We start from the raw sequence: 25,537 nt of genomic DNA, 5'->3' as shown, positions 1-25,537 counted from the left end.
GGTGTGCCCCCCCACCCCCGCCTTAAAAAAGTGACACTCTTGCAGTACACAGGAAATGAGATTTGCTTGATTATGTTTCCAACAAAATGAGATATGTTTCTTTGAATTTGAGTGCCATATTAGGTCAAAATATTAGAGTGGCCGTTTTTACATCTCGTCCCAATATCAGAATTGCAATCAATTAGTTCTAGCAACATTTAAAGTTGAAGGGGAATGACGTTTTTGTATGGGATCATATTGTAATTTTTTTTCCCAACAATATTATTGAGATTCTCTTCAAGTCCGAAATATGGTATTGTTACACTGATTGCAGCTTGCAGGAAGTAGCCCTTATTAATGCAAGAAACCCAAATCTACCCTATTTATGATCAACTACATAAACATTGACTTGTCGTTTTTTTGTGAGCTGGTTCTGACAACGTAGCTTTTTAAGGCCATCTGAACAGTTGATCATAAAATTATATCATTTTGGCAAAATCAAAATGCAGTTTTTAAGGATCTGCAGACACCTTGTTAAGGCATGGGCTTGAGGTGCAAAATTAAGTCTTATGTCTCTCTGTTTTGGTTAATTCAGAAAGCAAAAAACGAAAACAAATGCACAGAAAAATTGAATTTTTATTCAAAGAATGATTTTTGTGTAAATTCAGGGGATTTCTTCAATCGTGAACAAACATGAATGGAACAGCCAACGGGTAATGATGAAACCAAAAGGGAGTTTACTGTACGACTGTGGCGGCATGCTCAGTGCAGATAGGAGGAGAGGGAGCTGATGCTGCACTTCGTGATTTCAGAGTTCTGGTCCTGGTTCTTGCGGATGCGATAGAAGTGTTCGATGTAACTGGAGCGGCCCAGCAGCTCCACAAAGTCCTCGTCGTGCGTGATGATCAGCAGTTGGAAGTTGCGCTGGCGGGAACGACTCTTAATGATCCTGTCCCAATCAGAGAAGAGGAAACGAGATGTGAGTTGCTGTCGTTGCAGGTTTGTGTGTGTGTGTGTGTGTGTGTGTGTGTGTGTGTGTGTGTGTGTGTGTGTGTGTGTGCGTGTGCGTGTGTGCGTGCGTGCGTGCACTCACTCAACAAGGGCGTGTGCCAGCGATTCAATGTTTTCTCTGTCCAGGTTGGTGGTGGGCTCATCCAGTGCCAGGATACCGCAATTCAGACAGAAGGTCTCCGCCAAGGCAAGACGGATAATAAGAGATGCCAACACCTGCGCGTGCACACACACAGGTTCAAACTTATAACACACAATATGCACAAAGCTAGTGAGAAATAAAAAGTCAAGCAGGTACCTTCTGGCCAGCACTGCAGCGTCCCCTCATATCCAAAACGGTGTCTCCCTTGACCATAACGACTCGATAGTTGTAAATCCTACGTCTCACTCCGGCAGACGAGTTCTCATCCACGTCTGAGCGGATTTCCACGTACTCGATGTCTGGAAGGAGGAAAGGAGGATGACTGAGATGTGGATGGGTCAGAGTGAACCTTTCACACCAGTTGGTTGGGCCCCTGAATTGACAACTATTTAAAAACTACAGTCAATGACTGAACCCAATCCGGCGTCTGACTTGTTTTTCTTTTTGGTAAAGCCACGATGTGGAAATTTTGCGAATCTTTGTGCGAAAGAGGCGCAAGGGTAACGTACCTTGTCCTCGGTAGGTGCTGCGCCAAAGGTCTCTGATGATTTTGTTGATTTCATCCATCTTCATACTGTGGAACTTCATGATGGTTCTGAAAGGAACAAAGAGTGATGTGCTTATTGTGGCGGGAAAAAAAAATCAATCAAATCAATACTTATTTTATGACTACCTCAGGAAAAAAAAGAGATGAATATAGTATGAATGCTCGATTTTGTTTTGTGCTGCACATGCACACAAAACTATTTGCTAATACCTGTACCTGCAAAATATTGTCAACTAAATAGAAACCAAATACCAGTCCACAGTTCGTAGATAGCACTAGAATCAACTCAAGGCAATTTAAATGTTGATGCCTGACATTTGGAGACTTTTAGCAGTTCATAAAAACTTACAGTTAAGCCTTAAATTAATAGCATGGCCAAACGGCGCTTTATTTGCTCAACAGTTTTCTTTTACATGTAAAATAAATCTTGTGGGAGGCAGCCCAACCACAAAATGTGATATTGCCTTTTTTTTTTTCCAGTTTTGATTGTGGGTCACAAGATATTTTTAATCTGTGTCATACTGATTGATGATATACGGTAAACAAGTAGGTTGATAAAGGCGATAAAACTGAAGCTGACTGGATGTTGTCTTCCTGTGTTACGGGAAGCGTTTGATCAATGACCTCGGCAACTGATGAACGACTGTAATGTCAAAATACCAAGCGGAAATCGACCACCGTCTTCCGACGCCCATGTATGGCAATCGAAGAGGCGCGTCATGACGAAATCGGAAAAGTCGGTTTTGCCAATCCGTCTTGATTTGCTGACAAGACAGAATGTAGGAAGGGTTTTTGATTCTGCACAGCAAATTATTGCCAGTTATTTTTGAAGCTTCTGAACACATATAAAGAAAATAATTCACGAGGACAATGTGTCCAAAAATTGGCTAGATATTTTTGAGAACTACTTGTGCGTCACTCCAATCGAAAAAAAAAAGGGCAGTGGAGTCAGGATTTCAAGTGACTTTTTTTTTTTTTGTGTGTGTCTAAACCAAAGCCTGTACGCCACACTGCGGTCGATAGAACGTACTTTTGCCATGATTCGCTGTTGAAGGCCGAGTCAATTTTTTTGGCCACTGTGACAATAACTGGGCCATACGCGCCCCCATCCTTTGGAATGTGGCCAAGGCGTACCTGCTTTTGATCTTGATAGTGCTGACGAAAGAGCTGACTCAACCGGTGCAGACGTGAGGGAAATAACACTCCCACATTGTGCCATTATGACTCTCCGATAGTGACACACTGCCCCATAAATTCCCTCTGACGCTTCCATAATCTACTTTCTTCCAGTTATTTTTACAGATTTATTGGCCGCCTGTGCCCAGCATGATTATTTTTGTTCAAGCTACAGATAGGTGCTGAATTTTATTGTTTAAAAGCTCAGACAGATGCCAGAAGACATTGCCAGAAGTACAATTACAAGCAATCTTGGCAACCATTCACATATTCCCTGGTTTTTGTGCTCAGATCAAAACAACAAAATTGACGTTTGTGCCACGTTGGTGCCAAGAAGTGAATTAGGGAGCTTCATTTTGGCAAAAGAAGTGCTTTGTCGCCATTTTGCTGCATCTTTATGCCAAGGAACTATGTAGAAGTGAGTGGAAGTGTTGTATTTTGACAAAACGTTTGCATTGCCACCATCCTGCGTCACTTAGAAGTAATTATAAACCTTTCGAGGAGGATCTGGATACAAAGCGTCGCACTCACTGATCAAGGGCTTTGTAGTAGAGATCCAAGTCTTTGATGACCAGCTCTGTCGTGCGCATTACGATCATCTTGTTTTTGTAGAGCTCGTCTGCTTTGTTGTATTGGTCTTCTCGCAGCTCTTTTCTAAAAATGAGCCATCCAGAGATGTCAAGGTTTTTGTGAAGCAAACGCGAGGGACTGACAGTCGAGGCGATGACAAGAGACCAGCTAGCTCGGTACCCTAACGTAGCTCACTTGTGATGCAGCAACTCCTCCTCGAAGCCTTTCTGGCGACCCAGCGCAATGCTGCGGCTCTTCTTTAGGTCCTCCACCTTGCGCTCGGCTTCACGCCGTTCTCTGCATGAGCGCAAAATGAGGTGAAGTGAGAACCGCGAAATGAACTGACGGCAGCTTATTCACGGATTTACTTGGCGAAGCACAGACGAGGGGCCTTACTGGCGTAGCTGCATCACTTGCATGTTGCCTATGTCTTTGCAAAGGGCCTCCCGCTTAGCCACAACCTCTTTAAGTTCCTCAACCCGCTTTCTTAGGGTCAGGTTGTCCTGTAACCAGCGCTCCTGAACCTGCCACATGAGAAAATAGGCGTGAAACCGTGATTGAATGACTTCCAAACACAGCGCATTTTCATTTTCAGAAAAAAAAAAAATATTACACCACTTATCAGTGCAAGCAACGTACAAGCAGAACAATTAAACGGGCTTCCACTAGACGGCAGAAGGGACAATTACTTTACCTTTTGCGTGTCAATATCCTGACGGATGTTTCCCATCTCTTTGCTGATCTTCTCCTTGTGTCGTTCAGCCTCATGGAGCAAGGTGCTGGCTGCTTGAAGCGCAGCCTCTTTTTGCTGCAACAACACTTAGGAGGTTTGCTTACTCTTAATAGAAAGACGTTTGAGAATCTTCAAAGTTTTATGGGCCAAGTGGCACTTTACCGGATGCTAGATTTAACAAATGATGGATCACTCAATGAAGTATTTGAGGGTCAAACAATAAACAACTTACCTCCTTGTATTTATGTTTGCCCTCTTCAAGATACTTGTTGATGTCCTTCTCCAAGATGGAGATGGTCTTTACTTTCTCTTTGATCGCGTTAATCTGCCGTTGACAAAGCGTGAAGTAGGTTAACATAACTGCACAAAGACGGAATAACACCCGGGTTTGACTTGTGAGTTAACACGCGTCCACCTTCTCCTGTCCTTGCTCCTGCTTCTGCCTTTTACGTTCCGTCAACTCCTGTTTCTCTTGCTGCATCTTATTCAAGGTGGACTGCAACGGAGACAGCTGCTCCTTTGCTTCCTGGTTGTGGCAAGAAGGCGGGATTTAATTGTTTTTTATTTTCTTTCCGCGAAGCCTGGCATTCGGTTACAAAGCGAAAAGACAGGACCACTGCGGCAAGATGACAATCAAAGTACCTGGATGTCCCTGGTTAAGGTTTGAATCTCAGTGGTGAAATCGACACGTTGCTCCTCCAGCTGCTGCTGCTTCTGCATGTCGCTGCTCAGCTGGAGTTTCTCCGCTTTGGTCTCGTTCACGCAACTCTTCAGCATCTGAATCTGATCCTGCTGGTCTTGGATCAGCTTCCGCTTCAGCTCCATCTTGCTGGATGCTGCGCGGGGAAAAATGTCGGAGAAGCACGGTGCAAGTATTTAATGACACTTTCCGTGATTCCATCTTGCTAACCATGTGACATCTTACTGGTGTCTAACTTGAGCTGAGTCTCCTGCTTCTCCTGACTGACTTGCTGGACGCTTCTGGTCAAGTCTACTCCCTGGAGTTTGGCTGCATTCTGAGCTATTTTCCTCTCCACTTCCTTTAGATCCATCTACAAAGAACAACAATTACACCGTGAATTCTCTTGATGTGATCCGAGAGGCAAACAAGAGAGTAGTACCAGGAATCTGTCCATAAGAGCGATGTCCTGCTGACAGGCCTTGGCAGTTTCCTCCTCTGACATCAACATGGCAAGCAGAGTCTCCTGCTCCTCCGCATCACTTTTCAGCCTTTCGATATCCCTGTTCACACTCTGCAGTCGAGTCCTCAGCTCAGGCAACTCCTTCTCCTGTAACTGCACGATGGACTGCCTGTGGGGACGGGTACACATTTTTATATGATTTTTGCCAAACATACAGCATGTCAATTTATCTTCTTAAAAAAAACTTTGCATGTGCAACATGGCATAAAAATTGGTCGCCATGCAGCAGACATGCCCGGTTACCTACACGCGTACTCTTTCTCGTTTAGTTGTTTCATATTTATTTCTGACTTTTTTTTTTATACAAATATGTGATGTAATCATGACTTTGCCACTGCTTTGGTGTAGGTTGGTGAAAAACTACAACGTGTAGAAATTTGGGTTATGTCACCAGCAGAAGAACTGTGAACCCCACCAGAAACTGAGGACGCCTTGTATTAGAGTTGAGATCTTCTACCTGACTGGTCTTAGGGTCATCATCTCATCTCGCCTCCTCTCCTTCTTTTTCAAGTCCTGCTCGGTGTTTTTCAGCTTATCTGGAACCAAACGCAGTTTGGACTGCATGTCGCTGATGACCTCCTGTAGGTCAGGCTCCGACGGGAACGTCCGCTGGCAGACGGGGCAGCAGGGCTCTCTCTCCTCAGTCAGCTGGCTGATGAACTGAGTGTAGACGGCAGTGGCTCCAGCGAGCATGGCTAGAAGAGAGCAACAAATTATACAACTAATCTAACTCTGTCATTTCTCTGCATGAATGAGACTATTGGTGCACATGTCAACCTCTTTGTTTGGACATTTTTTCCAGGTCCTCCTGCACTTTGTTCAGGTCCTGCTCCAGATCTTGACTGCCGCACACGTTGAAAAATTTCTCTTCATCGTTTGTCAACTGCTGCTCCTTTTTACGTAGCTCGGCAGCAATGTGGCTCTTATTCTGCTCGCTGGAAGCCAGGTCCTTACTGTGAGTTGTGAAATTAGGACAGGCTCGTCATGACAAAGTAAGGTTCAATAACAAGGCAAAAAAATATATCTTAGTGGAACCTGCAAAGTGGAACTGCAATGCTGGTAGACATCGAAGCTTTTCAAAATTTTAAACAATGTTTTAATGGACAATGTAAATAATTCTATCATGAGAACATACTTGAGTTTGGCCAGTTTGTCCCTGGTGCTGTGTATTTCCTTTGACTTCGAGTAAAGCCAGTCCTCCAGCTCTCTTTTGTTGGGGAAGTGGCCCAGCAGTGACACCAGATCGTCACTGTGACGCGACTTGATCTTGCGTACCTGCTCCTCTTTCTCTTTCTACAAAACCGAAACAAAGGGATTGCTATGAAGGGAAACAACAGACATGGACGAGGAAGAGCCCACACATGGATGACAAATGCCACCTTGTCCTTAGTCAACATGTCCATCTGTGTGCGCGCAGTCGTGTGCAAGTTCAGCACTCCCATCTCTTGGTCCAGTTGCCTCTGTGTGCGGTCGAGCTCTGCCTTTTCTCTCTGGAGCTGCACAACCTCAACTTTTAGCTCTTCCACGTTGGACGTCTGGAGGGTGCTCTGCAGCTCACGCTCCTAAAAAGAAATAAGCATGAATGGCTGTTACAGATTTTTTTTTTATTTTATTTTTTTTTACGCCAACCGTGGAAACATCGACAAACTCACCGCTGTTGCCAGCTCGTTTTCCAGCTCTTGCATTCTGCCGGACGAACCTTCCAGCCTCTGCAGCTCAGTGCGGACATTCCGGAGCTCAATCTGCTTCGTTCCCAGCAGGTCTTCTTTGAGCTCCACTGTTCTCTCCAGACCCGTCTTCTTATCCCTGATCTCATCAATTGACTGTTGTTTCTGATGCTCCCTTTCCTGCAGGTCCGCCTGGTTTAGGCAAAAAGAGGTGGCGTGTGATACCGAACGTAATGCATCAATTAATTGGCCTGAGTGGTGTGACTTTTTTTCTTACCATAACCTGAGCGACTGTCTCTCTTTCTTGCTCCAGTCTCTGAGCGACATGACGATGAAAGCTCTCGAGTTGAACCCTTGTAAAGGGTGGCCGGTCGTAGCCTTCCACCTCCAGTTGGGACGACAATAACCGAACCTGCAACAGCAAATTGTAAGTCAGCCTCTCGACTCTCTCAAGGACCGGGTATTTTCAACAGTTCGATTTAGAGATCAGGCATCCTTGCCAATGTCCCAAAACCCAACCAACCATTTTAAGTGGTACTTGGTGAAACAACTAATATATGCTTTTCCTTTCAAATTGGTCCGATGTATTCGACTGAGTGCGGTCATTCATCGTTGGCAGGATTGTTTTGTTCTCACCTGAGTGTCACGGGTCTTGATGTTTTGTGTGTGGCAGTCAGCCTCTAGCTGGACACGTCCTGGGAAGACCAGAGGACATAGATTTTTAATTTTTTTTTCGGTGCATTAAAATTAATATGGTCATGTATTGAAGCGGATATGTACCTTGTTCCACCAGGAGATCGGACTTTTCCCTGTTGAGTCTCTGACACTCCCTGTCGGCTCGCTCCAACTCTTTTTGGCAGTCTGTCAGCCTGCGGTTCTTCTCCTTCACTGTTCTCTGGTGGTTCTGGTAAACCTCTTGCAGCTGTTCAGTTGAACCCTGGAACACCTGCAAGCCAACATATACGAGAGGCTCAATTGCTCAATGAAGTGTCAGGTAAGTGTACATTTTATGATTATGTGAACCATCTGTATCTTGCACCTGTTCCATTGTTTCCTCGAGCTCTTTGTTGTCCTCCTCCATCTGTTTCTTCCGGCTGTCCAAAGCCTTAATATCATTGTCCAGCTTCATCACCTTGCCCAATTTCAAGTCGATGTCTGCCAGCCGATTCTGACAAAAAACAAAATAAAAACATCACTCATTTATAAGTCATTTTATCAAACAACACTCAAACTGTGAAACAGTACATACTTCCAGTGGCTCAATTTGGCTTTCAAGCACAAGGATGCTGTCCTTGGAGGCTATCAGCTGAGCCTCCTTGCTACCGACAATCTCTCTAATCTGCTGGGCCTTCTCCTTGTTCTGCTTCAAGAAGCGTAACTCCACCTGGCACTCTCTCACAGAGTTGCTCTGCTTGAGACGCAACTGACGCATCGTATCCAGAGCTTTGATATACCTTGAATGTGATAAGAACGTCAGATACACATCTACTGGCAGTGAGAGGAGGAATGAAATGAATTGACTTTTACTTGGTTGCAGCGAAGATGGAATCAAACTTTTCTTTGAGCGCCTTGCCCTCACTGAGTGGCCAGTTGGAATCCTCTTGATGGCAGAATATGACGTGATTCAACACAGGCTTGGATACACCGAGTGCAGAAATCATCTCGCGATCCAGCTCGCCGCATTTGGATGACAAGCTCACGCTTTCACCGTCCCTGGATGAACACATGAAGACAATATGAGCATCGATTGTGTTTTGTTTCGGTCACCCTTCAAGGTACTATAAAAAAAAATAAAAAGCCAGGAGCTTTAAAAAGTCTGACTTACTTTATCCGACTAATAACCTGCTCTAGGCTTTTAAAGGAGTAATTCTTCGCCTTCTGGGTGCAGGACATGGAACGTTGGATGGTGACTTTCTCTCCATTGACATCAGAGAACAGAAGTCGAATCTGTGCTCGCACGTCTGTCTCATGGGCATCCTAGAATCACATGTTGATGAAAGCTGTTATTAGAATTTAGCATGGGAGTGGGGAACCTACAGCATTCATCTTCCAATGACCCAGGTATAACTTACACCAACACACTTTACAACAATCCAAAGGTATAATGATTCACCTTTGGATCATGGACAAAAGCACCTCCTTTAGAACCTGGGGGAAGTTCCCCTGCTGTAGCATACTTGAGGCACTCAATAATGGTCTGAAAAACAAACAAAAAAAATATTCAGTCCATTTTGACTCCAGTGTGTGTTCCTGGTTTTCCACGGGTTCTATGGAAGTCCTTGTACCGTTTTGCCTGCTCCATTGGGACCAACCAGAACAGTAAGGGGAGTGAAGAACGAGATTATTTGCTTGTCTTTGTCCTCAATTCCAAAGCTTCGCACCCCCAGGATGCTCATCTTGTCTATTTTGGACATGATTGCTTTCTGGAAGAGACAAAAAAAAGTCAAAATAGTTTTGTTTTGAGCGTCTTGGAGGGCACGTATTTCTTTTAAAGTTTTCCATTTGTTTAACTTTCCTGAGCAATAGTGATTTAGGACATAAAAGTGGGAACCTTACAAATATGGTGACAACAGTATCAAAAAGATTCAATCTCACAGTAATAGACGCAGGCAGGACCTGATTAGTTAGATTTGATTCTACATAAATGTCATTGATTTCTCCACATTGGGGTAATGCCGGTACACAGATTCATGGATTAAAGGTCAAATTAAGTTCATCTGTAACGTTTATTGTGAATTTTAGGTCGGTTCGTCCAGAAATTTCACCCGAAAGCCCAGACTTGTTGTGAGAATTGTATAAACAAGTAGCAACTCTATAGGATATTATCATTGGATAATACACATCGTTTTCACCATTTTATTGTCTTTTGGGGTCATATTGAGGAAAAGATCGCATGATTTTGGGCTGCACGAAGGGCAGCTGGGTTTAAAACATTACAACGAACCGTACTATATAGTTCGAGGTATAGCTAGGTAACAACAGAAAGCAAGTAGTTCGGATGGCTTCGTAGATGTTTTGGGGATCCAATACTTGTTTATTTGAGAATGAACTACTTTTATGTCGGGCTAACCTCACTCACGAAGCGAAACGACATGGTAAGCTACTGTTACTAACGATATTAACGTACGTACAATAACAATCAACAACAACCGTCAATGCATGATACGAAATAATGAAAATGGTCAGTATTTGTCTAAAGTCGCATTGTGCCACGAAAACATAAAACACCTTATTTTGGAACGAGCCTTCAGGTTGAACAGTTCATACTCCAAGCGTTCGCGCGACACTGTACTATGACGTCATCACGCAACATTCGTCTTCCGGGTATGAAACGTACAACGGAGAGTGCGTTACTTCACTGCTGGTGTCATGAAGAAACAATTGTATACTGTATAGTTATTTTACACACATACACTACTCAGTAGTGATGGGCAAAGTGAAGCCTCGTGAACCAGTGAAACATTGTCTCTCATGTATCAGCCAATAATTAATTACCCGATGTTTCATTCATCTTAGCTCTTTAAGGACCCCTGCTGCACAGCGAGCAATATGGCAGTTTGTATTTGAGATAAAAATGTCACGTCACTCCAAACTCCGACCGTGTATATATGTTTGAAAAAACTAATCATAATACTCTGTACACACCACACTACATTTAAAGTATAGAACTGTGTGTGTGTGTGTGTCTCACAGGGCCAGTAAAAAAACTTGCTGTACCGTATTATAATTACTCAAAATCTGTGCAGTGATAAATACCTTACGTGTTCTTTTGCTATATCCGTCATTATCAAAGGGTGGAACAAAATGTTAATGCGTTCCCCTACTTCAATAATTAATGTGGCACTGCCTCTTCTAAGTACAACTCCAGCTTTTGACTCTCCCCTTTTTCACTTAATGTTCATGTGGAGGTAAGCATTTTAAGAGCTGGAAAAACCTATTGTTTTCATTTACAAGTTTAAATATTTTAATACATTGCTGTACCATACAATTTGTATAGGGGCAAGCTGCATCACTCTAATTGACTGGAGGACATTGTTTTCTGCTATTTTCGTCAGGTATGTTGTGTTGTAAGTGACCTTTTTTTCTCGATGTCCACGGGGAGGGGCACGCTGTATCACTAATTGACGGGATCACATTGTTTTCTGCTATTTAAGTCAGGTTTCGTGATTGAGACTATTAAACGCAGCCGATACAAGAAATCCTGCTGTGCGTTGTCAATATTCTTAAACATCACGCAGTCAGAAACTACCGTTTAAAAAAAAAAGTTATATATATCTCCACACCCCCAAAAAAGTGTGGGATATTATTATATATGGAAAAAGTTAATCTCGTTTCGAGGCGCGTGTCAGTGACGTTTTGTCACGTGACCGCAGAAACACGTCTCATTTGGGGCTGTGCGTGTTCTTCTTCCTTCGTTTAATCAGTAGTGAACTACAGTATACTTTGGCATATCGTCATTTCATATTGGCTGCGCAGAGCTCATAAAGTTGTCTGAGTGCATGTTGGTGAATGCACATGTTGATTTGTGGTCCTATTAATAATTACCACTAGATGGCGTAGGAACATTAACAAGGCAAACAACTCAATTGGGGGTATGATGAGACACATACAAAACCATTTATCCCTTTATTTCTTTTTTGCTAGTAAAATTCTATCCATCCATTTTCTGATCCGCTTTATCCTCTCAAGGGTCGCTATGTGAAAGTGTGTTTTTAATTTGTTGAGCTATGGGAGGCCAATAGCATGACATATTTTTCTGTATTTTGTTTTTATAACACTATGCAAAAATTATCATTAAAAAAGTCAAGTGGCATAATTGATCCAAAACTATCCATAAGGTCAGCTACAAATATATATTCACTGTTATTTTTTTTCTCGATGACTCTTTTCCTCTATGCCGGGGTCCTGGTGTTGACCACCTACAGGTGTTACTCCTCCTACAAACCTGGCAGCGTCACCTCTGTGACCCCCCCACCCCACCCTGTTCTGTTCAACGTTACTGTATGCAACATAAACACACACGGACACAATCACAGTCCACTGACTCAGTCTGTCTGTGTTATCAGACCACTGACTCACTGAGCCTAAATCTGCCCAACTCATGGCCCCCTTTCTAGTTTCATCTTGTCCTGACTTGAAAATGTCAAGACATCTTGTTCCCGTAGAGGTATACGGTGTGTGTTGCCGTACTTATACTGTCTATGTAAAGCCTCTCCTTTCTCAAGAGCACTGTGAAACAGTAATTCATGCCTTCATCACCACTGGAGAATGCTGGCCTAGTGACCTAAACCCTGAGAGAGAGAGGTCATAATTGTGTATGAGTTCAAGCCTGGTACACACCCGGAAAGATTTTTCATCTGGGACAGACGACACACACAAAGATAGAAAACCGGTCACAATGTGCTTGGCTCCGATAATCTCGGCAAAGAGCATCACACACCTCTATTGTTTTACCCTCTCGTGTGATCCCACGTGATTTTCATAAGCACAAAGCCCACTGAGAACAAAACCGACATGGGGTAGGGTATATTTAAAAAATAATTACCAATGCCTTCTTTTTTGCCTGTCAGGACTCTAGGTGATTGGAGACACTCCATTCCCGTCACAGTCTACCGAGTCAAATAGCGAATGTTTCCAAGATATACCGGTACTCCTCAAGCACTGTCTGCAAAAAATACCACTTAAGGGGCTTTGGTGATGGCTTTAAGTTCCATTTTTGGGAACCTCTTTGTGTATTGTATTATCTCAGCTGCCAGTTTGACAGCTCAATTTATTGGCAGCAGCAGAATGAAGAGTGAGCCGGCGCATGAAATTACCATAGGTGAAGATGCCAAGTTAGCTCAGCCCAGATAGCCGACTAGAGAAGGAATTATTATTATCGTAGTGTGTTTGCCTGTTTGATTATGTATTTTTTTTATTTTTATTTTTTTATTTTTTGTAGTCTGCACTACAGTCTTCACAAGACAAAATGGAAAAGAAATGAAGCAACCAAAAAGTACCAATGATTCCTTGGCGTAAAAAGTATCCCTCTTGACCTTTTGTTCCAAATGTGCTTAAAAAATATTTAATTAAAAGTAAAAAGAACATTTGATCCGACCTGCCATGCAATTCTAAAACAAATACATCTTCAGAGGAACTGATACATTCCCCCATATATCCACACATATTTGACTAATGAGGCACAATACTCCATCAAAATGCCGCCAAATTCAAATCCGGGAGGCCATTACATCCAATCCACAAATGGCATGGATGTCAAACAAACAATTCACAAACTCATTGTGACATATGTTCTGCATAATAAGTGGAAATAAATGAGACTACATGGAAGGGCACCTTTAAAAAAAGTATTCCGAAATGAAAGGAAACATCCCTACCATCGAGATAAATGTGTACTCCGAGAATGTGTTTCAAAGGTCAATATGAAAAGCCGCAATTTCACAAACAGATTTGATTCATTAGTGCCAGAAGTTAATTGTCACATCAAATTCGTTGTTAAAAGGTCAACATGGAGTGAATGAAATAACAAAAAAGACATATCCGTATCTCTATTCTCTTCTATTCCTATTCTATTTTGTTTGCTTTTTGGAGCAGACATAAATTAGCCTGCATGGCTGCTTGTGTGTGTGTCGGCTTGTGTGCGTGTGTGTGTGTGCGTGTCTGTGCGCGTGTTTGTGTCTAACATGGTCTTGGTTTGAACTTGGGCGGCTGCACGCATAGCCTGGCTCAGAGCTGCAGGGAAATGTGGGCGTTGTGTCTGCCAGGCCTCTTACACTTGGCTTGTCTACATGCATTATGCTCTCTCACAACACACACGCACGCACACACACACACGCGCTTCTCACGACACGTGCCTAGTCATGACACGTCATAGACGCATACATGTAAAGGCCTGGAAAGGGAGACTTTGTGTTTTTAAAATACTCTACACATTGATGTTCACTCTCTCACCCTTTCTCTCTGTCTCTCTCTCTCTTTCTCTCATACACACACAGTAAAGGTGAAATATAGGGGAGTTGGTTCAAGTAGCCAGTGGCAGCTTTGTGTAAGGTAAACAGCTGCACAAGTGATAGTTGACAATGTTGGTTTTCAAAAAGTGGCGCTTAAGTGTTCGGTGACCTTGTGGAGATGCAGAGGATGGGTGGGGTGTTGGCTTGGCTTTGTGTTCAGTCACCACATACACACAGTATAGTGCAGTATTGGGGGAATTGTGCCACCAGAGATTACCCAACTTCACATAATTGGTCCAAAAAGCATTATTTACTTGCTTCTTTGTTTATCTGACTATACTACAATGGTTCATCCTTTAGGTATTATAAAAATGGTGATTTTAAATGATCATAATGCAAATATGTCCCCTTTAAATCAAGCTGAAGGCCAGAGACTGACTCAATCAAAGATGGCCAATATTTATTGACCTCCTCCTTATTTCTTATGCCCACTCGATGGCGCCATTGAGCCACTTCTTTTCCAAGTTCATGTCAGGCCACCGGGACGGCTTCTTTTGCAGCATCTCCACTCCCTTTATTACATATTTAGCAATAAAATAGCATTTTGTGATGCGGACTCATAGGGGGAATGACCTTTATTTCATAAAAGTATCTTTAAGCCATTAATAAGAGTGACTAGACAGTCTTTTTTTTCACGCAAGTTTCATATGAGTAAACTTGAGGTGGCTAAGCTCTGTAGTGAATTTAATGTGGTGTAGTTGTAGTGCTTTTTTTTTTTCTTAACGCCCCCTTTCTTCACCCCCGCCCCCCCCCCCCTCGCTCCTCACTGATGGTTGAATTGTGCGGCATGTGCAGAGAGAGAGAAAGAGGGAGAGAGCGAGATGCGCGCGCCTCTCGGCGAGCCCCCACTGTTTGATTACACTCTTCCTGCTCCACGCGAGGGTCAAGGCGGCAAGAGGATAATTTCCCTCCAAATACAAAACAACAACAAATTAATAAGTAGGAATAAAGAGTAGCGTCGCAAGGAGTGACTTCCCACGGAGGCGTTGGCACGCGTGGGGACGAGACGCATGCTGAAGAATGCAAGCCAGGACGCCGCGGGTGTTCTCAACTATTTTTTAAATTTGATGGACTTTTTTTAACGGATTTTCCAACCACCCACGGATTGCACAACGAGGAAAATTTAAAAGGCAAATCTGCCATATTGGGAAGTGACCTTGACGGCGGATTATGTGATCCTGACACTTTGAGAATGATGCTTTCAACCTATTTTTATTTATTTGAGTACATAACTTTTTTTAACCAGCCCACCTCATGGACGCATTGGTAGGCTTTTACCAATCTACATTAAAAGACATTGAAGAAATATAACCAACAGCAGCGGTGGGTTTCGATCCAGGTAGCTGATATAGTCAAGTGGAAACGCCTGGAGTACCCATTAAACAAATCAGATAAACGCACTGCGAAAGCCGTCGATAGCCGTTATTGACGAGGTGCTATATAAAGCTAATGACTGGACCTGACAGCCAGCACTCAACGCAGCTCGGCAACAAACGTGGTTGGGAAACTTTCCCAGGAGGTCGACGGTAGAGTAACATCAGTCTTTTCTGCGGTCTTTGAATGCACCATATGAGCAGAGCAGTAATCGAACCGAATAATATGCACAGAATATTTGGCGACTGCTGATGCCAGGATAGTTGGCGAGATTCTGACCACCGAAAGCCAGGATGGCGGTTCTGACCAGGTGCCTACGGCTGACCCAGGTGACTGGAGAAGCGGCGCGGAGATGGCCGACCTTTCAGTCCTGAGACCCTTCCGTGGAGCGGTACAGCTGCAGCGGTTGGGGGATGTGATGGGGTGACGGTTTACGCCCCCACTACCCTGATCCCTAAAATCCCACCCATCCCAGAAACGATCTTGCGTAAACAATGGATCACAATTTCTCGATGGTTCGAGACGGCAGACAGCCGCTGCCTGAACGCGACTCGTCCAAACGGGTTCTGACGGGATGCTTCCTATCCCTCCTTATCTTCACCACATTGCTGGGCAACACGCTGGTGTGCGTCGCTGTCACCAAATTTCGCCACCTACGCTCCAAGGTCACTAACTTCTTCGTCATCTCCCTGGCCATCTCCGACCTCCTGGTGGCCATCCTGGTGATGCCTTGGAAGGCCGCGACGGAGATCGTAGGTTTCTGGCCCTTCGGAGCGTTCTGCAATGTATGGGTGGCGTTCGACATCATGTGCTCCACCGCCTCTATCCTGAACCTTTGCGTGATCAGCGTGGACCGCTACTGGGCCATCTCGAGTCCATTCCGCTACGAACGCAAAATGACCCCCAGAGTGGCATGTCTGATGATCAGCGTGGCATGGACGCTGTCCGTTCTCATCTCTTTCATCCCCGTTCAGCTGAACTGGCACAAAGCTCAGACGACCAGCTACGCCGAGCTCAACGTAACCTACCCGGGCGAGCTGCCTGCTGACAACTGTGACTCCAGCCTTAACCGGTCTTACGCCATCTCCTCGTCGCTCATCAGTTTCTACATCCCCGTGGCAATCATGATTGTCACCTACACCCGCATCTATCGCATCGCCCAAAAACAGATCCGGAGGATATCCGCACTGGAGAGGGCCGCTGAGAGTGCCAAAAACCGCCACAGCAGCATGGGGAACACGTCCAACCCGGAGAGCGAGAGTTCGTTCAAGATGTCGTTCAAGCGAGAAACCAAAGTGTTAAAGACGCTCTCGGTCATCATGGGAGTGTTTGTGTGCTGCTGGTTGCCCTTCTTCATCCTCAACTGCATGGTCCCCTTCTGTGAGGCCAACCTGCCCGAGGACGCCAACGACTTCCACTGCATCAGCCCGACCACCTTTGACGTGTTTGTGTGGTTCGGCTGGGCCAACTCGTCGCTCAACCCCATCATCTACGCCTTCAACGCTGACTTCCGCAAGGCCTTCTCCATTCTGCTGGGCTGCCACCGCCTCTGCCCTGGGAGCAACACCATCGAGATCCTCAGCATCAATAACAACGCCGGAGGGCCCCTTCCCAATGCCAGTTGCCAGTACCAACCCAAAAGCCACATTCCAAAGGAAGGCAACCACTCGGTGGGCTGCGTGATGCCCCACAGCATCCTGTGTCAGGAGGAGGAGTTACACAAGCTGGATGGAGGCGTCATGGACGAGATGGAGGTAGGTGTCGTGAACAATGCCTTGGACAAACTGTGCCCGGCCATCTCGGGGAATTTAGACAGTGACACGGAGATCACTCTGGAAAAGATCAACCCCATAACGCAGAACGGACAGCACAACGCCATGTCGTGCTGAACACTGTGTATGGACATCTTGCCTGACAGCGACCTAGCGAGTGTGTTACATCCTGCAGGACCGTCGGCCTGTCGACATTGATCCAACAAGGGAAAAACAAAACATTTTGAATGTTTCCAACTCAAAGGCACTTTATCCTGGCTAAACACACTGCAAAATTCTGGCATGTCATCGCATACTTCGGGTGCATACATGTGCATCCTGTACAGTAAAGACTGACTTTTAACAGTATAGCGCAGAAGATGTAGAAAATGTTAGCAAAACGGGTTGTTTCATTAATGCAGTTGATATCTGATTATATTTTTAATTGCAGTATAAACGTGGCAGTTTTCTTTGGAGAGTCAACCTTTGCAGGCAGCCAAAAGATTAGGGTGCTTCGGCTCTATTTGGCAGGGGACCGGATTTGGCAACTGATGTGGGAGTTCAAAATGGACAGGAGAATGTTTTTTTTTTTTTTTTAAAGCCATTCTGAAGTCTCTCAAAAACCATGTACAGTGAACCCCCCCCCCCCCCCCACGTACAAATTTTATTATGATTGTTATTCTTTTTTTGTAGAACCTATCCTATCTGCTGTTCTTGGGAAACTCGCTTATTTGTGTTTTTATTTTATTTTTTTATATAACTTAGGCACCATCTTGTGGCGTTTTAGTGTCAAGGAACTATGTTGAAGAGTTTCCAGTAGTGCATTGTGGCCATATTGTAAAATCCGTAGGCAATTACAAAGGTGTTTTGGGGGATTCAATCCATTTCCACTGCGACCAACAGGGGTTCACTGTACACCAATAAGTAGTTATCTAAAACGGGGTACACACATATCGACTTTTTTCTGTGGCATCCAGACCGCTAGAAAATATAAGAAGAAACAGCAGTTGTAAAAGAAGCTCGGATAACTGTTTAGTTTAGCTGGTGTCTATAGTGCAGTCTCAAACATCTCATTTTTGTGGTGAGTGACTTTGGTGACATTCATTTCCTTCCACATCACAATCACTGAGACGGTGACTCAGCCCAATTTAATGTTGACCACACAAAAGTGTAAGCATCGATTTTCCCATTTGGAATTGACAACCCGGATTATGAGGGATTGAAAATCATCGCAAACTCACCCCACATTAAAGAATAACTGTTTAGGATAATCAATTAAGAGACATCAGACCATCCAGTCTTTGCTGATTTAGATCGTAATGGAGTCAAAATGCTCAAATTAGACATTATCGATCGGCATGTGTTTACCCCGCTTTGGGTTGGGATGTCTTAGTATGTCTGAGTGGGGTCCTCCGATGTGCTTTTCAATAGCCACCAAGTAGACTGGCTACCATTGAAGGCTTTCTGTTTTATTCCCTCCCCTTCTGGCATTTAAAGTTGTTCTGTTTTTAGCAACAACAACAAAAAAAAACCACCAGTCCTCGAATGTAAATCTGTAGATTCAAACAAAAAAAAAAGAACAATAAACCTGCACTTAGATGGTGGAGGAGGAAGTTAAAGTGCACTCAACCTCATTGGAAGTGAAGTTGACTGACTTTCGCAAAAGGTGTAAATAACCGATTTCTTTAATGACTTGCGCCGGGTGGCATGCTGGGCTCCGGCAGCCATCCTGGAAGCACAGCGTGGTGACTGACCAGTCAGTGCGGGTAATTTGTCATTAATTCTCATGCAATGTTCAATCGATAATTGACTTTGGCTTCTTAATTCAATACAACAGGGGCAAAGTAACAGCTCTTCTTTTGTGAGCTTACTGTAATCTGTCTTTTGTAGTATTATGTGACCTGATGTGGTTGTCCTGGATAAATAATGATTTATAAGTTTCTAAGAAGTGCTCATGCCGAATGCAACAGCATTTTAAGAAGACGGTGAACCACCATTATTCACGAGGGATAGACACCGAACCCTGCCGCAAACAGCCGAAATCTGCAATTGGCACCCTCTAAAAAGGTTTCTATTGTACCATAATGGGCCATAGATAGCAAAAAAAACAAACAAACAAACTGAACTGAACTAAGCGCCTCAGCGTCCGCACCAAAATATCACCAGATTATTATTTATTATTTTAGCCTGAGCATAAATCAGTCATGAAGCGTAGGTTCCCCTAAATGTTTGTGAATAGGTAAATTTGTGAACACTGATCCACATTCTCTGTATATTTTACTGCGGGTTTTTAGTTTATGACAGAAAGCTGCTCCTACGGCATCGACGTAACCTAAATTTGTACCTAAGTTGTAAATGTGCAATAGTTTGTCACGATATAATTTTGCTCTAATTTAGGGTCAAATCAAAAACAAAACAGACTGAATTAGATCTGTAATACTCTGTCGGGTTTACATGACCTAAACCGAAAGTTTGGTAACTAGCATTAGTGAAGAAACACTAGCTTGTTAGCCTTTGGCGTGGGACATACAGTAATGCATGGAGCTGAATACTGTCATGCTTAAACACATTTGTCCTTCATAAACTATGGCTCATTGACCATTTGATGGATAGTGGTTGGGGTTTGGCCTCACTGTATTAGCTAACAAGCTAACATAGCTTCACAAATGGTTAGGACCAAACTTCAAAAATCAAATTCAGGCATGTGACCTGTTTTTACATGTTGTATGTTTTTATTCAGCCTAAAATGAAAACTGAAAAATCAAGCCTGCTTTTGTTTTGTTTTTTTGTTTTTGGTTAAAAAAAAACCCAAACAAAAAACCCCCTCAAATTTATATTTAACTTGTACATTTGGGGGATTTTGATTACCAAGTGAAAATGGCTAAAACAACTGATACAATACAGAGATTTTTACGCCGTTGCATGCCGTATGTAGCCCCAACACACCATAGGTTGGTTCCACCGTAAACCAAGGCAGCCTCATGTATGTACATCTTGGACAGAAAGTAGCCAAGTCAGAATTTTTTTATGAAAATCGATATCCCCAACCCTCCAAAAAAAAAAACGTTTACAGTAGAATTGTAATTATTCTTTTTCTGCTTTGTTTAAGTCACATTCAAATGTCATATTCTGGAATAACTGATTTGTGATTAATATTACTTTGTATGTTGCCACCTGTCAATTTGTCTTGGATAGACAGTCTGTAAATTGATGTTTTTTTTTTTGTTTTTTTTTTTTTTTTAATGCAGCAAAACTAACCATACACAAAAGCATTATTTCTTTTCTAAGCTTTCCCCCTATGTATGTCGGTGTTATGTATTGCTGTGGCTATGATTGGTTGAAATGTCTTGCTGGTTTGTGTTTAAAGCGCCACCTGTTGCTTTGGCTAGCACTGCACAGCCTTATTTGTCTTATTATTTTTTTTAATGTGCTTTTACCAATTGACTTTTTTTTTTTTACTTTGACACAAACATGGTTGAAATGGATGCTAATTAGTTTGTGACTCACTAGCACCTCTAGGGGAAGAATGTGATACTAAAAGATGGCACCGGCTTCTTACCAAAATCACATCTTTGACCGTTAAAGGTGAATTGAGGGGCATTGAAACAAATGCAGAAAAACAAGGTGAAAGCTCTGCATTAAAGCCAAACCAAAGTTAGGTTTGATGAAATGACATTCTGTGAGTTTGCAGTCAAGTGCAAATACAAATACATACTCTGCTCAAAATCATATGCTGGGCTGGAGTTGGTAAAGATAAACTGCTGAAGCGAATGTTAGTCTGACACCGTTCATTGAAACTGTTGCTCACATCAGGGAAGAGAAAGACGATCCGATAGAAAGCAATTGTTCTTGAATGCAGCGTTTGATTTTCCCGTGCTGGAAAATCCAATGCTGTCCATACAGGCAGCGTGGGGAACTTGTAGCTCAATATGTGGCACACAAGCAGCTCATTGTCCTCGCTGCCTTGTCCTCCTCTCACGCTGCTCTGTTGGCTGAAACATGGATTAGCAGGCATTTGCTGTCAGCTCATTTCAATTTCAAACAGCCCTAATTATCTTTCAAGTGCCACTACTTCATGTATCTTGGTGGGTTTTTTGGAGGGGGCGATTTGATGCATCCCCCCCCCCCCCATAACAGACCAGTAACTACAGACGCGCGCAGTTAGTGTGTCAAGATGGACGAGGATCCATGGGAATAGCGCCTCGGAGAACATTCCCTCCTCCTCCTTCCGATTCGCACTCACTTGCTCGCTTTTCTCATGGCTGCCTCTGTCGCCCCGATGAGCATTCCAGATGTTAACACGATTGAATTTAATATTAAACAGACAGGGCCTACTGTTTCCCTGCTGTACTCGGAGTCACGGCACTGAATCAAACCTCGCGCATGTTTCGGGTAGAACTCTTGATGCTCTAAATCACTGCAGCCGAATGTGAAGACGTTGGCGGGCATCTTGATGTTGCCTTTCAGAAATCTGTGCGTATCGGAACACAAAGTCGAAATGGAACCTGTCAACGAGTTGAGCATTGTATCATTTTTTGTGACCTTAATGGCATTCTATTGCACTTTCCCTTCTCAGTTTTGCAGCTTAAGTCTTTTACCTCCCTTTCATCAATGTTGCGGGAGGTTGCAAACAAACTAAGTCATACATTTCAAAATGCAAACCTGCAATGTAGGGGTCAAAGGTCACACACTAGACCCTGGTCTTTTAGTTTTTACTTAGTTTCATTGTTGGGCAATGGCTGACTACTGTAAGTCAAGTCTATTCAATTCGCCTTACATACTTCACAAAGAGAATCTTTGAATTGATGTGGCATTTTGTTCCGCATGTCCTACAGTATTCTAGAAGTCAGAAATTTCAGACTTCCCAGTTGTTCCACAATGTTTTTTTTTTTTTTTTTGGTATGTATTTGTCCCGCTGTTGCAGAATGGCAGACCACTTGGAACTCTGTGAAATGCATTTTCTATACCTCACACAGAGGATTTCTGACTTCAAGTTACTACCGGTACTTGCCAGTTTTAGGAATTTCTCATTTCCCAGTTTTCTGGAACGCATTACATCTTTTGGGACATCTGTGTTAAATTGTTGCGTGACATTAGATGAAGTCAGGATAAGTCGGAACAAAAGTAGCATTTTATTGCACTTTTTCCCCATTTGCAGCAAATCATTTTTTTCAATGAAGTCAGAGTGCATCAATTTGCCCTAAATACTAACCATGACTTTGAGTGGCATTATGTCTCATGTTTCATCATGCATTTCCAACATTCCTGTTTTGGGTAACGCCGTACGCTTTCAATTGTTTTTTTTTTTTTTTTTTTTTGATTTGTTTGTTTGTTTGTTTGTTTTTTTAGTTTTTTTTACGCATTTCCATAAATGCATCTGGAGCTGCCGAGGCCATCTCTGGTGTATTTTGGCTCCGTGTTAATGCCCCCTCGAGGCCTCACCTTGCTAACAGAGTGAGTCATCCGCGCTCACGTCACCGCTTTGATTCAGAAGACGGCTGACGTCGGGCCGCGGCCCCCTCGAGTAACATGTTCTTTTTCATCAGCCCGCATGTCCGCCACTTAGGAGTCAGTGACAGAACAATGTCTCCCAATCAGAGTTGACGTTTGTCGACTTAAGCAAAACGGCCGACCGCCCCTCTTAAGCTTTCCTTCTGAACCTTAGACTCACTCCTGCGATTCAGGGGCTAAAAGGTGAACCGGTAGAATTTGGTTGTGTCAGGTCATGTAAAAAAAAACAAAAAAACACACACACTAAAAGCTTCAATGGCAGTATTTACACATGAGGGATACGAGGATTACGATGTATTATACCATGATGTTAATAAAGGAAAAAAAAACTTTTTTTTTTCGGTGACAAACACAAGTGCTATCGAATCTTAAAAGAAAAGCTTTGTGTGTGTAGCAAACATGCTGTTTGTCTTCTTCTCCGTTGTTGTTTGTACGCAAGATGCAGGTGGCCGCTGACTATTTATATATTTATTTACCTGTTTCTGGTGTTCTTTCATGAAAGTGATGTCAAAGATTATACTCCTCAGATTTATTTCTGTATTTAGTTTACGGTTTGTACAAAGATATCAATGTAGACAATGTACCCTATGTGTAAAACAATAAATATGTATGCCTTTTTTTTTTCTTGCATCCATGCTATGTGAATTGTGTTATTTTGTGCGTGTGTGCAGCACAGTTCACCAGTGGTGAGCATGTCTGCCTCGCAGTTCTGAGCTGGGTTTGTATGTTGTGTTTTTGGAGTTTGTATGTTGTTTCTTCCCATAGTCGAAAAACCTCCATGTTAGGTTCATTGAAGACATTAAATTCCAAATCTACAATACATGTAGATTATTTTGATTTCATTTTAGTCATGTGATTTTTTTTTTGTTTGTTTTTGTTGTATGCGTTTTTTTTTTTTTTTTTTTTTTTTTTTCCGGATTCGGATTTTCTTTTCAAAGATCGCATGCGATAGGCTCCAACTGTCCTGTGACCGTAATGAGGACAAGGGCTGTAGAAAGTGTGTGTGTGTGTGTGTGTGTGTGTGTGTGTGTGTGGGTGTGTGTGTGTGTGTCGTTTTGTGTGTGTGTGTGTGTGTGTGTGTGTGTGTGCGTGTGTGTGTGTGTGTGTGTGTGTGTCCTAGTCTGCATTGCACCTTTGACACTGTGTGGCTATCGGAAGATCACGTCGCTGTAGTGGATCGATGTGGATTGATTTGGGACTGTGACGTATTTTTTCCTCCAACCCCCACTCAGTTCCAATTCCCTGAGCGTGTAATCCTGGCTGCCTTGCCTCTGCATATACATAACCTGACAGCCACTTGACAGCTGACACATCCTCGTACCGCCACACCGCTCCACCACTCCACTAAGTCCAGCCTCATTTGTTACTTTAAATGTGGCACAGGCTCGCGTTCCCTGTTCTGTGGATAAGTGATCTACAGAGGGTAGGAAGAAATGCATTGCGATGCATTTTGCGACTCTGGCGACATTGCACTTTATCATTAATCCTTTCCATGTGCCTGTACCACATTGTTGGGCTGTTTGTACAGTATTTAAAATGCTGTACAATGATCAGGTCCACAGATTACAAGTTACTCTGTTGTCTGCTGCCTCTTGGCTTGGTCGGCAGTGCAAAAAAGAACCGGCTCTCAATTGCCCTGTCTGGATAAACAGTGGTTGAATAAATAAAGAAGAGCGTTCTCCGATATTTGTTGCAATCAAGTGAATCGACGGGATCTTGAGAATAGAACTAATGAAGAAGGTAACTGCCCTTCAGGGGTTAGGATTAAGGCTCAGTTTAACCGGGCAGTAGTTTTAAAACCAGTTTCTCTTAACAATTTTAACAAATATGGAAAAGAAGTGACCAAGTGTCAAATCAGATTTTGTGTGCAATTATAATTAATCAGAAAAGGCATTGACAAAACAGATTCATATCATTCCACTCCGCAAACAGTTAAAAAAATAATAATAAAAGCCCCAAATTGATGACATTCTTGCCGATGATGATTCTATTTCAACTTCTGGTTGCAGCTGTACGGACAGGCTGCCAAATCCCATACATGGATATTTAGGCAATCCTGGACAGGGAGGTCAGAGTGGAAATACAGTCAAGGTTAATGATAGACTGCAGGCAGAAGAACACACACGCACACACGGACACACACACACATACACGCGCACACAAAAACACAAAACGTTATGCTTGTTCTTGTGTGTGTCTGCGTGCATGCTGTAATGTGCTTATGTAACCACACCAGCACCCACTCAGCTCTTTGGCTCAGTTCAAACAGACTTTATTCCGGAGTCCTGGGCAGACGACACACTATATTATTATCATAAATAGATTATTTTACATTGCTCTTTTATCCGACATTGAAAAGACAAAATGGCGATCAAGCCACATCCATGGTAAAAGGCTGTGAGTGGTCGTCTTCTACAGCACGCACTGAGGGCATGAGTAGCAATAAGCACCTTATTAAAAACAATCCTTCAGCAAAAAAAAAAAAAGATACTTTGGGTTCAAAAATATCGACGTGTCTTTTAATACGTTTAAATGTGTTTAAAGAGTGTGGGAGGGGTAAAAAAAACAACAACGATAGCAACCACAAATGGAATTATGTGTCCTAGTTCATCAATAATAATCAGGACGTGTCATCTTAATCGGGCACAGTCAACTGCATTATCTGGTTGATCATGTATCACGTATTGATTTAATAATAATAATAATAATACATTACATTTATAAGCGCCTTTCAAAACACTCAAGGACACTTTACAATCAAAACAAGAACAATAAAACCACAGATAAAATTATAAATAATAAAAGGAGAGATGAATTTAAACTGAATTTAGCGACTCGAAATAGTTGACGCCGGCAACATCGCC

General features: G+C 43.0%; 2 protein-coding genes and 1 long non-coding RNA gene across 3 annotated transcripts in view; 2 read left to right on the top strand and 1 right to left on the bottom strand.

The window, feature by feature from the left end:
• Positions 1-597: 597 nt before the first annotated feature.
• On the bottom strand, positions 598-10,347 carry rad50 (RAD50 homolog, double strand break repair protein). Its single transcript, XM_019864139.1, has 28 exons — positions 10,256-10,347; positions 9,313-9,450; positions 9,141-9,224; positions 8,853-9,004; positions 8,555-8,740; positions 8,277-8,481; positions 8,067-8,195; positions 7,808-7,973; positions 7,664-7,722; positions 7,305-7,439; positions 7,013-7,219; positions 6,740-6,922; positions 6,496-6,653; positions 6,138-6,313; positions 5,818-6,055; positions 5,280-5,469; positions 5,084-5,210; positions 4,801-4,994; positions 4,574-4,684; positions 4,391-4,483; positions 4,120-4,233; positions 3,822-3,949; positions 3,621-3,722; positions 3,387-3,509; positions 1,642-1,727; positions 1,289-1,431; positions 1,073-1,206; positions 598-928 (listed from the first exon to the last, which is right to left on the bottom strand). Exons 2-28 carry the CDS (start codon positions 9,439-9,441, stop codon positions 742-744), a joined length of 3,939 nt encoding a protein of 1,312 aa, XP_019719698.1. The 5' UTR covers positions 9,442-9,450; positions 10,256-10,347; the 3' UTR covers positions 598-741.
• A 1-nt stretch (position 10,348) lies between these two features.
• The window catches only part of LOC109512493 (uncharacterized), a 30,199-nt gene continuing 15,010 nt past the window's right edge, over positions 10,349-25,537 (top strand). The window contains exon 1 of the long non-coding RNA XR_002167544.1: positions 10,349-10,410. This is a non-coding gene — a long non-coding RNA (uncharacterized LOC109512493). The remainder of the gene's footprint in view (positions 10,411-25,537) is intronic.
• drd1b (dopamine receptor D1b) lies at positions 14,847-17,803 on the top strand. Its single transcript, XM_019864218.1, has one exon. It carries the CDS (start codon positions 15,906-15,908, stop codon positions 17,298-17,300), a length of 1,395 nt encoding a protein of 464 aa, XP_019719777.1. The 5' UTR covers positions 14,847-15,905; the 3' UTR covers positions 17,301-17,803.

The sequence above is a fragment of the Hippocampus comes genome, unplaced genomic scaffold, assembly GCF_001891065.2.
Source record: "Hippocampus comes isolate QL1 unplaced genomic scaffold, H_comes_QL1_v1.1 scaffold57, whole genome shotgun sequence".
Classification (NCBI taxonomy): Eukaryota; Metazoa; Chordata; class Actinopteri; order Syngnathiformes; family Syngnathidae; genus Hippocampus; species Hippocampus comes.
Note: the sequence above shows the minus strand (reverse complement) of the source record. Positions and strands in the feature narration are given on the sequence as shown.

What these genes read in the sequence shown, in the direction of transcription:
- rad50 (XM_019864139.1), bottom strand. Translation starts at nt 9,441, where the DNA reads ATGTCCAAAATAGACAAGATGAGCATCCTGGGGGTGCGAAGCTTTGGA. An exon ending in TACTACAAAGCCCTTGATCA is followed by an intron (nt 1,728 to 3,386) that starts GTGAGTGCGACG and finishes TGTTCCTTTCAG; the next exon opens with AACCATCATGAAGTTCCACA. An exon ending in CAGCACCTACCGAGGACAAG is followed by an intron (nt 1,432 to 1,641) that starts GTACGTTACCCT and finishes TCCTCCTTCCAG; the next exon opens with ACATCGAGTACGTGGAAATC.
- drd1b (XM_019864218.1), top strand. Translation starts at nt 15,906, where the DNA reads ATGGATCACAATTTCTCGATGGTTCGAGACGGCAGACAGCCGCTGCCT.